This window comes from Haliaeetus albicilla, chromosome 21, assembly GCF_947461875.1.
Source record: "Haliaeetus albicilla chromosome 21, bHalAlb1.1, whole genome shotgun sequence".
In the NCBI taxonomy this organism is placed as follows: Eukaryota; Metazoa; Chordata; class Aves; order Accipitriformes; family Accipitridae; genus Haliaeetus; species Haliaeetus albicilla.
In genome coordinates, this window is record NC_091503.1 from 1,105,503 (window position 1) to 1,121,105 (window position 15,603).

The window sequence follows — 15,603 nt, forward strand, 5'->3', positions numbered from 1 at the left end:
AGTTGAGGGTGAGATTATTCTCAGAGTTCATTAACATTTCTTCTATACAACCAATGGCAGCACGACAGAAGTAAGGATTTTCAATGTATGGTATGTCTCTAGACCCTGTAGAACCCTGGGTAAGACACCTCCACAAAAATCCTGTCTTCCAAGAGATGTTGTACAGCAATAAGAATGCAAGTTCCAGAAATCCATCAAGAGAAAACAACTTGGACTGCATACTTTACAAGATATCCTGTTAGAGGAATAAACACAAACAAACAGCAGCCGGGCAAAATACACAATTTCCTGTTCTTGTCTTGAAAATGTGATATATGTGACAATAAAGTAATTCTGCACAGTGTAAAGAACATAATCCAGTGACTATGAGAGCTCATAATATGGAAAACTGCACTGCTCTTTTCCACAACTTGAGGTAAAGGGATAGATAATGAAGGTGGCAGTTGCACAAATTTCCATTGCAGGTAAAACTGCTGACAATCCACACAGCATTTTTTTTTCTTTTCTTTTTTTAAACTTAGCGTGTAATTTACACAAGACTTAAGAAAGCCTACTATAGAAACTCCAAAATGATGGAAAGAAAATATAACTCCAGGGAGCAAATCTACCAACAACTGAAAAAAAGAGTTAGGTTATATGGATTTAATAGCAGGACAAAATAGCAATTTGCTTTCTTATGCTTGTCACTCTTATTTCCAAGAAACCCCACAACTTGAAGTTTCATGCTAACAATTTCTACAGAATCAATTATCATTGGACTTGATAGTTCCTTGCCTATATAAACTATCACTAAATGCAGCTCACTAATATTATTAACCATACCAATGTCTTCTTGAATTTCTTGAAGTCTGTAAAGGACATTAGACACATGCTTATAGATTTTGGATAGTCTGAAAGAAACAAAATCACCTTCACGATGAAGCAGTGGCTATAGTGGACTTAATAGTCAGCCACACATAAAGGGTGCAGGTTTTGCTATTACTCAAACGTTATTGACAGAAATGCTTGTTTTTCCCCACAAGTATATTAAAGTACATTCACAGTATATTTAAAGAAGCATTAGGGTACAATAAAATCATTGCAATTCTGAAGATATTGAGATTGAAGAATGCTGAATGTCGTTTCAGTAATATCTGACGCTGTTACACCAACAGAAAGGCATGTGTTGCTCCCCCTCATGGGAAACCCTGGCGCTTCTCCACCGTGAGGTTGCAGGGCTGAAAGGTGGATCAGACAGGTTGTCACATATCTGCGAACAGGTATTCAGCAGGGGGAAGTAATCCTAGCTCTGCCACATCACAACAGTGACCAAAAATTTAGTTACAATATTTGATAGAAGAAACAAATATAATTTAAAGGGCGCTATCAAAAAAACCCCAGCCCCAAACAGTTGTAATTAATTCCTCTTTGGATCGTCCATCTCTGCTGGACAAGGCAGAACACTGAGCCGCTGGGGAAGAAGGAAGTAGAGGCAAGGTTTTAAATACTGTCCACTTTCATGTGGCAAAGGTAGTCTTACATCAGCAAGGCTATTTTCAGAAGAGGCAGGGTGTGCTGATGGCAGCCCTGATATCCTTACTCAGCCTCAGAAACTGTGGAATTTGTAGCAAAGGAAACTCCATCGATCCCCAAATTGTCAGGGCAGCCCTTCTGAGAGAAAAGCGTTGTTCCCCTTCCGTGGCCAAAGCCCTGCGGATTTTCCCGAGCAGAATTCCTCTGGTCAGGCTTTCCGTGGCAGGAGTGTGTCAAGGCTGTTTCGACTTCTCATGAAATATCACGTTGAACAGTGTATGAGCATGCCACCTGAGAAATACCTGTTTTCTAAGATTCCAACTAGCTAGTAAAACAGACCAATGACATTAAAAGTACTGATGAAATCAGCATCAAATTTTCTTTTCCCCAGTAGGCCCAAAGTCTCTACTGTTCTCTTTAAAAAAGCAGCATTTAGATTCAGTACGTTACTCCATTGCAGGAACAGGGTTAAGCTCATCATTCAACAGCACAAGTCAGGAATCGTCACAGCCTGCTGCAAACAGCCCGACACTAGTCCCGCTTAAAAACTCCTAAAAGCTGCCAGACCGGGGCGAGCCTGAGTCTGGAGGATGCCCAGATGTGTTCATAAGGGACTGTACCACAAGCATGAAAACTAGCTTAAGCACAAATTCATGCTCACTGTCTAAAATACTTAGGGATCATAATTTGTTGGCATTAATTTGTGACTGTTTCCAACTGGTTAACGGATATTTATACAAGGTAGGTATCCAGGTGTTTACAGCAGTAGTAAGGGGCACTGATCTACAGTTTAGGTGCCCAAGAACCTTTTAAAATTCTAGGCAAAACTGACTTACACAGCAAGACACTGCAAGCAGGTAAGAGAATCGGAAACCAAAATCTGAAACTCTGTTGCAGGGGTCTAAAGGCTGGGCTGCACAGCCTTAACCCACGGGCTGCTCTCACTGAGCAACGCATGAACTCTAGTTATCATGCTTAAAGTAACAAAGGACATTTCTGACATAAATGTCCCTTTTTTCCTAAGAGGTAAGCAACTCTTGATATCAAACCCAGAGTCTAGGGAGCTTTCATGTCCATCTAATGTTTTAATATTTAACAAATTTTAGTTTTTAAGACCAAACTGTACATTTTTTAATTTTACCTTGTTGATATAACAGGTTCAGTTAAAATTAGATTAAATTCTTGGTTTGACCCTCAAACTGACATGAGTATATGTTAGGGCTAATTTACAGTATGTAAGAGCACCTCTTGTGCTCTTTTGGGTAAGGTGAGCTCTTCCTGACATGGTCAAATTACATCATGTCAAATTCATGATCATGTCACATTACAATTACAAAATATGTATTTCATAAACACATAATGCAATTATGTATTACAATAGTGTGGAAAATAAAAAATAATGTCTTTATAAGAATGTATGAAAAACGTGACTGAATAGTCTTAAACACAACTGGCTCCTTGATGTCAGGAAATATTAAGAATTCTTCCTTTTTTCATACGCCTTCAACAATTCATGCGGAAAGCATTTGGAACTGACACGTTCACAAAAGGACAGTGGATTGGGAAAAACAGTAGTTCGAATTTATGATGTTTACTTGGTATATGCAGAAGGGAGCAGCTGAGAAGCTTTAGTTTTTACTGTCATAAATAGCAAGAAAATAAAATATATAATGGAATTTACTTACACATTAGTGGTAAAAATCCCATAGATCAAGTCCAATTCTGGCAGGAAGAAAGTGCTCTGTAGTTCATTATAGTAAAATGGAATTTCTCCAGGGCGAGAGCAGTTCAGCCGAGCTTTCATGAAGGTAGTCCAGGTATCCTCCAGCACGAACTTGCCACCAATGTCGTTTTTGCACACCCGAGCAGCACGAGAGAAGACGGTTTTCCCACAGTCGTGTTCCACCGCATTCTCCCGGAAGAAGAAGTAGGTGAAGTTCCCAATGTCATAAGATGACACAAAGTTTGGCTCTGAAAATAACCGAAGAAAAGACTATTTGTCGCCTTCTTGCGATACAGGCACTCATCTTAACACGGAAGTTGGATTTATCTCCCGGCATTAGATTCAGACAAACGCGCCTTTTGCTCTCCTTGCAGGGAGCTGCCCCCGACGCCCGCGCAGTCCCGCTGGTGCCCAGGCAGGGTCTGGCGCTGCCCGAGCGTGGCCAGACACGCTCCGCGCGGGCACCACCGCGCAGCGCAGGGCACCACCGCGCGGGACCCCGCCGCGCAGCCCTGCCCTGGCTCACGGCCTTCGACCGCCAAAAGCGCCACGGAGTTTTTCTTCTCCACATACGGGCATAGTGGAGTCTTACAATGCAATTGCTTTATCTGCTTCTGCTTCGCCACCAGGCCGTTACTCCAGGCGAGCAGAATAACAGATGGCAACCGAGTGTGACTAAGAATGTGCGCAGAGGCTGTAATGAAAAGAAGGAGAACTCTACACAAGAGCGTTTGATGGTAAGATCACTGCATTTCAGCCCTAACTCACTTAAAGCTTTTGATAGTATTACAGGTTTGGTTTTTTTTCTTTTTTTCGTGTTTTTTTTGTGCTGCTTCCCTCTCTATCTGCTGTGCTGAGAGTCTCCAGGGCAGGTTTTTTGGCAGCGGTGGTCATCGGCTGCCCGGGATACCCGAAGCTGAGCAGACGTGAGAGCTCTCTCACTCCTCCCTGTTAACGGTCACCCATTACCGCATCGAGCGCTTCCTTGTGATAAGTCTGTAACACATCGCATTTTCCCCACACTCGGATCTGCACGGGTGTTTTGCTGGAAGACAGCAACCAAACTCTTTTGAGGAGAACTTGTCGGAATCCTGAGCTCTCAGAAGTTACATAGTACCAGTGCATTTGCGTCTTAAAAAAAAAAAGGGGCGGGGGGGGAATGAAGTAGTTTGACAGGGCTTGTGAGAGCAATAAAGGTAAAATTGGGTTGACGATATACAAATAGCTAAACTACTCGTAACATTTTCCCTGTTAGAACCTCAAATCTTCATTCCACATGTGTGTAAAACTTCCATTACAACAGGGATTTTGCTTTAAAGGCTTCACAAACCTTTAAACTTCATTATTAGAGTTTACAGATTTGTAGAAATAATTCTTAGTTGCTCATGAGCTCTCATTCTTTAAATATAACATGTAATACTGCTACACATTTACACGTTAAACACTGAAATTGGTGAAAGCTGAAAAAAGACCTTATTTTTTAACTTTGTTAATCTATTTTTCTCTAGAAATGTGCATGTTTGCTGATAGGTAACAGGGTAAAATGATATATAAGATCTAATTACAAGTATTAATGCTAAGATGAGAAAAATATGTGGCTAAAAATCAGAAAATTATATAGTATCACATTCTAGACAGGTTAGTTTTGGCAGGCATCAAATATTAAAGATATATCCAGATATACTTGCATGCAAAGTCTTTTTGCTTATTGTAAAGCCCAATTATGTTTCATTCATCTCAATACACATCAATGTTTTCAGCTCTATGGAAGAAACTTGTATTTATTTAACTAAAGCATACTAGAAATAAAATGCTTTTAGGAATACCAGGCTAACTAAAAATAAAAGAACCCACTGTCCCACATTATCCAACTTAATTTATATCCATACCACACCTAGCCATTATTTCTCTTAATCTCTAACATACTTTCTTCCCTCTCTATGCAAAATCCTTTCAGATTGTTCTTATACTCATGGAAGGAACTGAGTGTAACTTGGGCCACTTGTCCACCACCCTAAGGTTAGGTCTTAAAGCAATATCCTCTAAAGGTGGACATTAAGAAAAACAATCCACCTGAAACAGCATGGAAAAGTAAAATTTTCCAACTATGCATTTGACTTTTTGTAGCCTATAACCCTGCTTTCTCTTTGAAATTATCTCAAAGATGTCTCAACTGATGTAAAAAGATTCTACTTATTGTGCAAACACTCAACATCAACTTGATCCACCCACAAAACCACCCTGTACAACCACTAAACACGGAGGCCCTGCCTTGCAATGGGGCCTGATGCTGCTGCTCCTCGCTGGAGGCCCACTGATATAAAACGGTCTCTACGTTGGCACAATAGGATCTCACTGCAGAGCGAGAAACACTACTAGAAGCACTCAAGGTCTGGAAAACAATGAATTACAAATAAAATCTTCATGAACTGCAAGAATAAAAATCATATGAAATGCATTCATACTGTTTTTAGGGTTCTTGAAAAATCCATGTCAATCTATCAAGAGACAATATTTTAAAGTTGCCCTGATAACCATAATACATGTATAAATAAAAACTAGTACTCATATTTCATGGATTCAAAACTGAGAAACAATACATACATCTGCAAACACCTATGCATATACTTTACTGATTCTGAACTGATGAAAATGTGACCTGCTGTCGAAACTTGTGAAAACTGTTTTCATTTGCATGAAATATAATAATCTCAGAGCTACCTCAGGGAATTCTGTGGATATGGAAGGATTATCATGTCAGACTTTATCTATTTCATTTTCTTTTTGGGAAAAGTGATCTGAATCACTTCAAAGGAAAAAGGAGATTCCCATCTAGGAAAAATTAGTTCATATGTTTTCAAATATTGTGCTGTGAACTGCTATTTGTTGACATGGAGGCCTTCCCATAAAGGTTTTTAATGCAGCAAATGAAATGACTCTCTCGTTTCCTGCTGAATTTGCAAATAGTTCTGGAAGACTAAACGCATCTTATTTGTGAATTATTAGGTCACCACAAGAAGTGCAAGGATTCTGGTACGTGACAGGACAGAGCTACTATGGAACAACATGAGAATGTCAACCTGTAATAATGCACCATGACTATTGCATACGACCTTTATAGGTTTTTATATATTCAATTTATGGATGTGTCAGGCTGACTAGACTTTCCCAAATTAAATGGAACCAATGGAATCAGGAGAGCAAGAAAACGAGTCTGTCAGTGTGACATGACAAAGATCTCCAGCGTATAACATGGAGCAGCGCTACACAGATACACAAACCCGTGTGCCGAAAGCACTGCCTGGCCAGTTAGTGCTGCCTCTGGGCAAACACACTGTAGGGTGCTATTTCTGAAGTTTGCTTACTCAGCACAAAGCCTGGGAATCTCTACGGCTTCCTTCATAAAGCAGCGTGACTGTCCTGCAAGAACATTTCCCCATAGACTCTTCTAAGTTATCGCAAAAAAGATGACTGAACCGTGTGAAGTCAAGATAGTGCTTCAATCTGAAATAATCTAATTATTTTCCTAAAGGTTGGAGAGAAACCTACATTTTCCAGGGAGCGTGGTCTCTCTGTTCTTAATGAGAAGGCACTTACGAGCAAGAGACAACGCTTCCCTTTGGATTATTTTCCCTTTCCACCCACCCAGGGAACTCGGAAACCAAAGAGACCAAGTCCGCAGTCGCTGCCAGGCCGGCGGCACGTTGATGCCGCCTGACGGTGCCGGCTGCTCCTGTAGGAACCGGCTGCGGCTCTGCCAGGCAGCACAGGCTGACGCTGCAGCCCGCAGAATGGCGTTCTCGGAGCATGAAAGCAAAGGTGTGCTGCACGCGTGAGGACAGACCGGGGGGGTCGGGAGTGCAAAGCTTACTGGGAATGGGATGGGGCACTCTGGAGGGCAGGAGGAGCCAAACGGTGCATCCCCACCTGTCCTGGCTCTCGCTAACAGTGGATACGGCAAACTTCTCCCTGAGTCGCACCCAGGATTTCACTGGGAAAGCAGTAGCTGGAGTGGTCCAAAACCAGGCTGGGAAGTGAGCAATATGGATGACCAAGGGTGTCGTGCGTAAGCTTATTTCCTGGGCCTTTTTAATTTAGTGGTGCCGATGCAGACAGAGTAGGTAAAAGGATGAGAGGGACTGTACAGAAACTTTCTCTGGGAAGAGCAATGGGAAACAGGAGCCTGAGAGAGCTCTGTGAGAGCACCCGAGGCAGTCCTGGCCTCTTCTCGCTTCCCGAGCTTTGGAGCAAGAAAGTTGGCTTGTGCTCTTTACTCTTTAAAACCCCACATCCTCTGAAGTAGACTAATATGACTTCATTTACTTAGTTAGTGGATGCTGCTGCTTCCAGAGCGAACCAAATGACAGGGGATGATCTGTCTGTCTGTCCAGAGATAACAGCAATTAACCTTAAGGATTACAAGGTCCAAAGCCTACTCTCAGCAAGAAAGAGCTGTGATTTCCACTGACTGGCCCTGTGAGAAGTGACTGCTCGCATCTCAAGCGCAATGCATTCAGATACCCCAGTCAAAAGTGAAATTAGCCCGAGAAATGTGAAAAGAAAACTAAAATTAGAAGTTTGTCAGATCTAGACACAGATCAGATTATACATGTACAAAAAATAAGACACATACAGATATGTGCACGTATAATATAGTCAAAATCTTGGAAGCCTACAAACTGGTCTAATGCTGAACAACAACTGTCTGGTGCATGTTCATTGACCTCACGAGATGAATGAATCACACCCTCATACCATTGGCCTTTAAAGACACATTTCTTCCAAATATTTCTATTCAGCTAAACACTTACTGGCATTAAATTCTAGGAAGATGCCTTTGAATTTTTTTTTAACAAGGTTCAACCTCCAGCAAGAAATGCTGTCCAAAAGGGAAGCTTAAAATAACGGAAAGAATTTAAGCTCCAAATGCGCCAGTCTGTTTTTGTTTTCTTCACCTTACTAACATAATTAATGAAGTCCATTTCTGATTTGCATTTTGTAATCCCTGTATATTCATTAAGTATATTAATTCAGTGCAGCCCTCTGCAGCTGTTGGAAAATAGTATAGGTCTTGCATTAGGTTGACCAAGGCATCAGTGCTCATGAATATTTAACAACAAATCTTAATCATAGAGTAAAATTTTCCTACAGAGTTAAACATCTTAAAAGTAACATGTAACTTGTAGTCATCATAGTTACATCCACCCTCAGGAACTGAACTGTAAAATGTTAAATCCTAGTATAAAAGTGGCGGAAATCATTGTAATAGCTATTTTTCCTCTGTACTTCATAATTATCTAGGACACATGCTTAAAATGCTAGTCAGTCATAGCATAGCTGGCTACCAATCTATTTTGACTACTATTTCTTCTGCAATGCCTCAGCTCTCCATGATGTCTTTTACATTCTTTTCCTTTTGCTAAATTGAAGATTTTATGGGTATGGAAGAGCAAGGACTGCAAAACACACTAAAACTGTGTATGCCAGACATTTTTTCCAATCTTCTCTTGTTTTGCTGATAGATTTTATAATACAATTCAGTATTATCATAAAAGTGGATGCACTCATTAGATATTACATTTTATTGTTGTACTGTAATAAATTCTGAAACGCAATTATTTCTTTTCTGAAAAACAGTTTTTAAATATGGTATTACAAAATCCCTTGGTTTATTGCCTGTTGTTTATCTCAAATAAATCTCCTTCATTTTCAAGGTAAAGCGTTCTTACATGGCATAATATTTTGCAATTCATTATATTATTTTGCTGATGCAAATTTGCCAGTGACAAACTTAGTGACAGAAACCATTCTCTACTCTGATCTAATACCTACTCAAGTCCTTGAGAGTCCCATCTGGAGTTCAGTGGATTTTCCATCACCTATATTCACTGGAGAGACACCTTGCATAGGAGTATATTGGGGGAGGGGCAAGGATAAAAAATATAGAGGACTACCTTAATTCACTCAGAATCACTAGAGGTTTGGTCTGTAGGGATCTACTGAAAGATGCAGAACTTTCGATGGTTACTTAAAACTCAGAATCCGTAATCCCACATACACAAGAACAAAACCCCCTAGCTTTCTTTAAGCAGATTTTGCCAACCAGCAGGTATGGTATGGAAAGCAAACCCAATTATGATGGCTTACCCACTTCTCTCCAAACATTTGGACTGCTGTTTATTTTTTTTTTCTCTGATCTGGTTTTGCAGGAAGGGAGATGATGAAAAGGCTTTCCCTGAAGACCCAGTCCTCTTTGCTTTTTTCCCTTCTTTTTTTGAGTTTTGGGGTTTTTTTTAGGTTTTTTATTTGTTTGTTTTTTCATAACAGAAATGAAACCAGAGTTCACTTTCATAATCATCCCCTTTCCCTTTCACCTTAAGGTTTGGTATGTCTGCTACTAAAATCTATCTCTGCCTCCAATATTTCTGTCCTCCTCCTTTCTTTGGTGAATGCTGGTTTTTGTCTGTTCACGTTCCCCCAAATTCATCCCTTTTTCTACCTTCCCCCTGGCTGAGATGGATTTCAGTTCTAAGTTCTTCCATTCTCTCTGGCTCACTGTGTATTACAGTTTTCTGCTGCATTAATGAGGCTGACGGTCCTGTCACGCCTCTCCGCAGCTGGGCACTGACGATCTCCTCGCAGGGGTGCCTCTCCTCCTTCCTCGCTCAGCCTCTTCAGTTGGCACCTGACATGAGTGGGACAGATGAGATATAAAAGAACAGGCTCTCCCCTCAGCAGCCTCCTAGACTTTTCATAAATGGAAGGTGGACCTTGCTGTTTTACCTAGGGTATGTAAGAAGAAAAAAAAAATCCCACCTTCATGGGAAGTGCTGCCTGTCTTTACCACCTGGGTCCTGCATTTGGGGCACAACCTCATGAAACGATACAGCCTTAGGGAAGAGCGGCTGGAAAGCCGCCTGGCAGAGAAAGACCTGGAGAAGGGCTGGTCGACAGCCGGCTGAATATGGGCCAGCAGTGTGCCCAGGTGGCCAAGAAGGCCAACAGCATCCTGGCTTGTAGAAGAAATAGTGTGGCCAGCAGGAGCAGGGCAGGGATCATCCCCTGTACTCGGCACCGGTGAGGTGACACCTCGAGCACCGTGTTCGGTTTTGGGCCTCTCACTGCAGGAAAGACATGGAGGGGCTGGAGTGTGTCCAGAGAAGGGCAACGGAGCTGGTGAAGGGTCCGGAGCACAAGTCTTATGAGGAGCGGCTGAGGCAACTGGGGTTGTTCAGCCTGGAGAAAAGGAGGCTGAGGGGAGACCTGATCGCTCTCTGCAACTACCTGAAAGGAGGTTGCAGGGAGGTGGGGTCGGTCTCTTCTATCAAGTAAGAAGCGATAGCACCAGAGGAAATGGCCTCAAGTTGCACCAAGGGAGGTTTAGGTTGGATATTAGGAAAAATTTCTTCACCAAAAGGGTTATCAGGCACTGGAACAGGCTGCCCAGGGATGTGGTGGAGTCACCATCCCTGGAGGGATTTAAAAGACATACAGACATGATGCTTAGGGACATGGTTTAGCGGTGGACTTGGCAATGTTAGGTTAATGGTTGGACTCGATGATCTTAAAGGTCTTTTCCAACCTAAATGATTCTATGATTCTATTTTAGATGGGTGAGGAAATGCTATAGAGGTGTTTTGCAATAACTTAGTCTGGTGTTGGAGAAAGGAATTCAGGGGAGGCACATCCATCTCGAATCAACTTACTGCTCTCCTACTCTGTCATTGCCATCTGGGAGAAGATGTACAGCTTTGAAAGGAAAAACACAGCACAACTGCTCAAATTTTACCTCTAGTAGCATCTCCAGTGAAGAAAACTAAGGATGGGTTTCAAAACCAGCAGGCATTTCTCTCCAATTTTAGGATACCAGCAAAAAGGATGATATGCATAAAAGAGCAGAACCAACCTTACGGGTGGCACAACCAAAGGAAAGTAATTAATTTATTTTCTTGCAAAACAAGCAACAACCGGTAGCATATGGTTTGCATATTTTCAGTCAGGTCTCTTATCTGAAAGCTAAAGACCAAATTGCACAGTTCAAGCACACACTGGTTTTGAGTTACATAGAATATTACATAATAAGAAAAGCTTGCACTAGGTAATTACAAGGCTTTTCATTAAAAAACAGAAAAACAAAAGGATAACCCTGAATCGTCATAGCTATTTCCATTAATCCTTAAAAGCAAAAGTGAAAGGATTAATTTTTGTTCTTAGGTCATAATTTCTCACCACATATCCTACTAGCAGCAAGAGTTATAATAGACAAACTGTAAATACAGTGAATCTGATTAATTAGAGGAGTGGTGGTGGGGGGAATTTTAGTGTGCCCTTTGGCATAAAACACATCCATTTAAACTGAAAATTCAGTGTGAAGAATTTTTTCCCTTTGACAGAAGCACCCAGGTATGGCACAGCAATTAGCTCCAATACCACGGCTGTGTGGAGAAAAGGCACCTGAACAGGGATATCTATACAATGAGCTCATTCTTCCTCTCTCATTTCTTTTGAACTGCTATAATTCTGTTATGTTCCATGCAGTTTGGTTTTGGTTTGTTAATTATTATTCTAAAATCGGCTGACCTTCAGAGAAGGTCACAAATTTCTCCAAGCTACCTCTGATGGCTTCTTTGTACAGAAAAATACACCAAGTAAATATGCACAATTCAGCATTCAGATTATATGAGAACTGAAATACTCAAAATAAAGTCTGTCTCTCGCAGCTGACCTAATGTTCTGAAGCTAGAAGAGTTTGTATTTGTACTTAATTTCAAACATGAGAATAATCCCATCAGAACATGAAATGCACTGTGGGAATAGTGACTGTTGTGTCACATAGCATGAGTTATGAAAATATGGGTTTCTTTCTACTGAGACAAGCATAGGCAAATTATAATATACATAATTTCACATTTTATGTTAAATAATAATTTTCATTTTAGAAGAATCTGCTTCTTTTTTGTCATACATAAAATGGCAACTGGCCCTGTTACATCTGAGGAATACCTATCAGTTTACAGCTTCTCCCAGCTGGAAATCCTCATCAGGTGATTAACATCCATGCCACACGAGTCATTGCTATAACACGATTTTATGATATGTTTTGCAGACTAGTCCCTATCCTTTGGCTATAATTAGTGTCAAAACCGTCAGTCTGCCACCTAAGAAGCTTGAAAGCACAACATTTTCTGCTTGTCAAGGCTGGGACCTCCAGGGAAAGCCAGGAGAATTCAGTCGTTTCTAAACTGTTTATTTTCTGCCTTAGGTTTCTGAAAGACTCCACAAAAGAATGCTCAAGGCAAGCTGCGGCTCTTGGCTGACTCAGCTTTGCCATGTGAGCGCATCTGAGAGATACAGTACAGCTCATGCCTGTGCCTGCAAACATGACGTAAATATTTAAGTGCACGTCTACGAACTGCAACTATATTAATTAAATACCATAATAATTATACTTGTAAAATAAAAAAATATTATGCAAAATAATTTTTAAATGAGATAAACAATACTCTAAAAACATTCAAACTCTCAGAATGGAATTTCAAGACTGAATATGGAGAACATGGGTTAAAAAAAGATGAGTCTCATGGTCCATCAGCACTCACCATTCAGCCACTTGGAGTTGTACTGGGCAGTGCGGAGAGGAGGAAGGGCCCCCAAACTGCGATAAATAGCAGGATCCCTTCCTGGAAAATCCATGGCTGTAGCAGCATATAATTCCCCACTGGAAGTGAGAAGAGCAGTAGAGTTGTGCTGAGGACTGTAAGGACAACGAGCCATGCCACTGATTTGATCGTGTATCTCTGTCAAGTTACTTAACTGTAAAAGAGTGAGAAAAAGGAATTAAAACGACCTGAATATTATCATTTCAGCCAAGCTGCATCAATCTGAGCAAAATCCTACCATAAACACCAGTAATCTGCTGTGGTATTGTACAATAGTAATGAGCTGACCTTTACATCAATCTCAAACTGTCTCATATAAAAAGTTTTACTGTAATGTTGTCTGATCTCACTTCTGCCACTTTGGTATGTAAAACGTGCAAGTTAATCATTAGCCACCATGCCTAAAATGTTTTATATTAGAAGCAACCCAAAAATTAATTATCTCTAGACAGACTGATATTATGAAAACCAGATCTGATTGCCAGAATCAGCTAAGATATTCACCGTAGCAAATGGTTAGACAACGAAAAAAAAATAATCTATTTGTTTTGTTGGTGTGTCCTAGGAAAGAATCTCACCTGAAAAACGAGATTAAAAAAAAGAGCTTTCCAGTTCAGCAGAACTAACTCTCTGATTTAGTAGCCCTAATGCTTTCAGCCATAAACCACAGTATGATGTTAATATGTTATTTGAAAATAAAGGTACAATAGGTTTAATTATAATAAATGTGCCAATGAGTTTTTTGGTGATACAGCTATTCTTTGTATTAAAACACCTCTCCCCTCCCCTCCTGAAATAAATAGCCAGCTTAGTGCAAACAGTGACATTTTGATTTTTATTATGACTATTATTGATCCTTAATGGACTCTCTTGCTTTGATACTCATGACAACTAGGTTTTTTTCCAGAAACAGAATGACAGATTTTGTCCACCAAGATTTCTCATTCTTGCCAGTCAGAAATCACTAATACTGGTACTCTCATCTTCTCCAGAACTACACATACACAGTAGGCAGCTACCCAACTACATCTTGTAACTAAATCAGTTGATGCCAACCAAACTTGACAGAGTGGCAGAAGTCTTAGAAATACCTACGGTTCATAAAAAACTGGCACGTGGGAGGAACTGAGCTGCTCGTAGCTGTGCTCTCTCGCACAGCTTAGGAGAAGACCGCAGAAGGAGATCACAGGAGAACTCTCCTCTTTGGCCTGCTACTCGCCAAATCAGCCTTTTACACATCAGCTCACCCACCAGGACACAAACAGCGTGGACTCAACCACAGCGCGCTCTGCCTTTTGGTCTGCTGGCTCAGAACAAAGACTCGAGCTGGTGGGACGAAACCCTGAACTCATACCGTCCGATTGGTGCAGATAGGAGTGAACGCGTTGGTTCCACAGGTAAAGAGATGGTTCCCTCCAACAAGAAGCACTCGAATGTAGTTCTGGCATTCCTCCTGCCATGCAGAAAAGAAAGACTATATTCAGTGGTACTTCAAAGGATGGGGGAGACCAATTACGATTTGCTTTCCATGGTTTTGTGTCCACACAAAAATTTAGGGGAAAAAGGCCTGAGCACACCTGATGTGTTAGCAATAATTATATACATAAATTTCCTAACAACAACACATGCATCCATCAGTCTTTGTGAGAAGTTCTTAATAGGGTAACAACAAACTTCTTCAGTACTGAAGATTTCTTCTAAGTGTATATTTCATAGGTTTAGCTAAACTCTGAAGTGATAGATGCTGACTTAAATAATGCACTGCTGTCTCAATGGATCAGATGCTGGGTTTGAAGACAGATCAGGCCAAGGGAGGAGGTTGGGAGGAAAACAGGAGAAAGAACTGGCTATCAGTAACACAAGTATGTTGGAACCAGTACAAATAAAATTCTTGAGATGTTCAGACATAGATTTGTCACTACTAGTTTCATAATTTGCACAATATGTTTTATTAGAAGCATCTATGTTTCTGTTAATTTGAAATTTCTCAAGAAATTTCATTACCTCAATATATAGATGCTCACCCCTGAAGAATAATCTGACATGCTTTTTAACACATTAGGATGTGTGAAAGCTTTATGATGTTCATTTCTCTCATTTCAGAAGCTAGAAACCAACAGCAATTTCTACTGTTTATTCAGATAGAAAGCCTTTTTCTGCAATACTAAAAATCTCCCAGAACCGTATGTAGGAAAGAATCAAACACTCCTCCTGCAAAAATCAATGTCCCTACCTAATAAAATGAACAAAATCAACAATATGCTTGGAAAAAATAAAGTTTCCTGGAACTTTCCATTTGAATGCTCTCCAGCATTTATTCACAAGGTAGTCTCATGTAAAGCATTAAAAAAACAACTTGTGAAAATACAGCTGTGCAATTCTAAGAGATATTAAGTGGAATCGTGTAAGTAAATCCATGTAATAGTAATGGTGCAGAAGTCCCTTTATATGGCCTACAGCTATATTAAATGTATTGCTTGTTTATCTTGAAAATAGACTCTCATCCTGGAAGACAAGAAATATAATCCTGAATAAATTGAACAGGCACAAAACAGACTGCAAAACAAGACGGGCAAAATACTTTAAAGATCTCTGAGAAAACTCTCAGAATCTATTATCTATACCTTTCCTAATACAAAATGAAGTTTAAAAAAAACCACCACCCACCATCCAGTAAAATCTCAGAAAAAAAACACCTCTTTGAAAAAA

At 40.4% G+C, this 15,603-nt stretch overlaps 1 protein-coding gene across 2 annotated transcripts in view; it reads right to left on the bottom strand.

The window, feature by feature from the left end:
- Positions 1 to 15,603, bottom strand: part of SEMA5A (semaphorin 5A) — a 330,300-nt gene that overhangs the window by 127,316 nt on the left and 187,381 nt on the right. For both annotated transcript variants that reach the window (XM_069808839.1, XM_069808840.1), the window contains exons 7-9: positions 14,249 to 14,347; positions 12,835 to 13,048; positions 3,198 to 3,483 (exon numbers count right to left, since the gene is read on the bottom strand). In XM_069808839.1, coding sequence (XP_069664940.1) covers positions 3,198 to 3,483; positions 12,835 to 13,048; positions 14,249 to 14,347 — 599 coding nt within the window. The remainder of the gene's footprint in view (positions 1 to 3,197; positions 3,484 to 12,834; positions 13,049 to 14,248; positions 14,348 to 15,603) is intronic.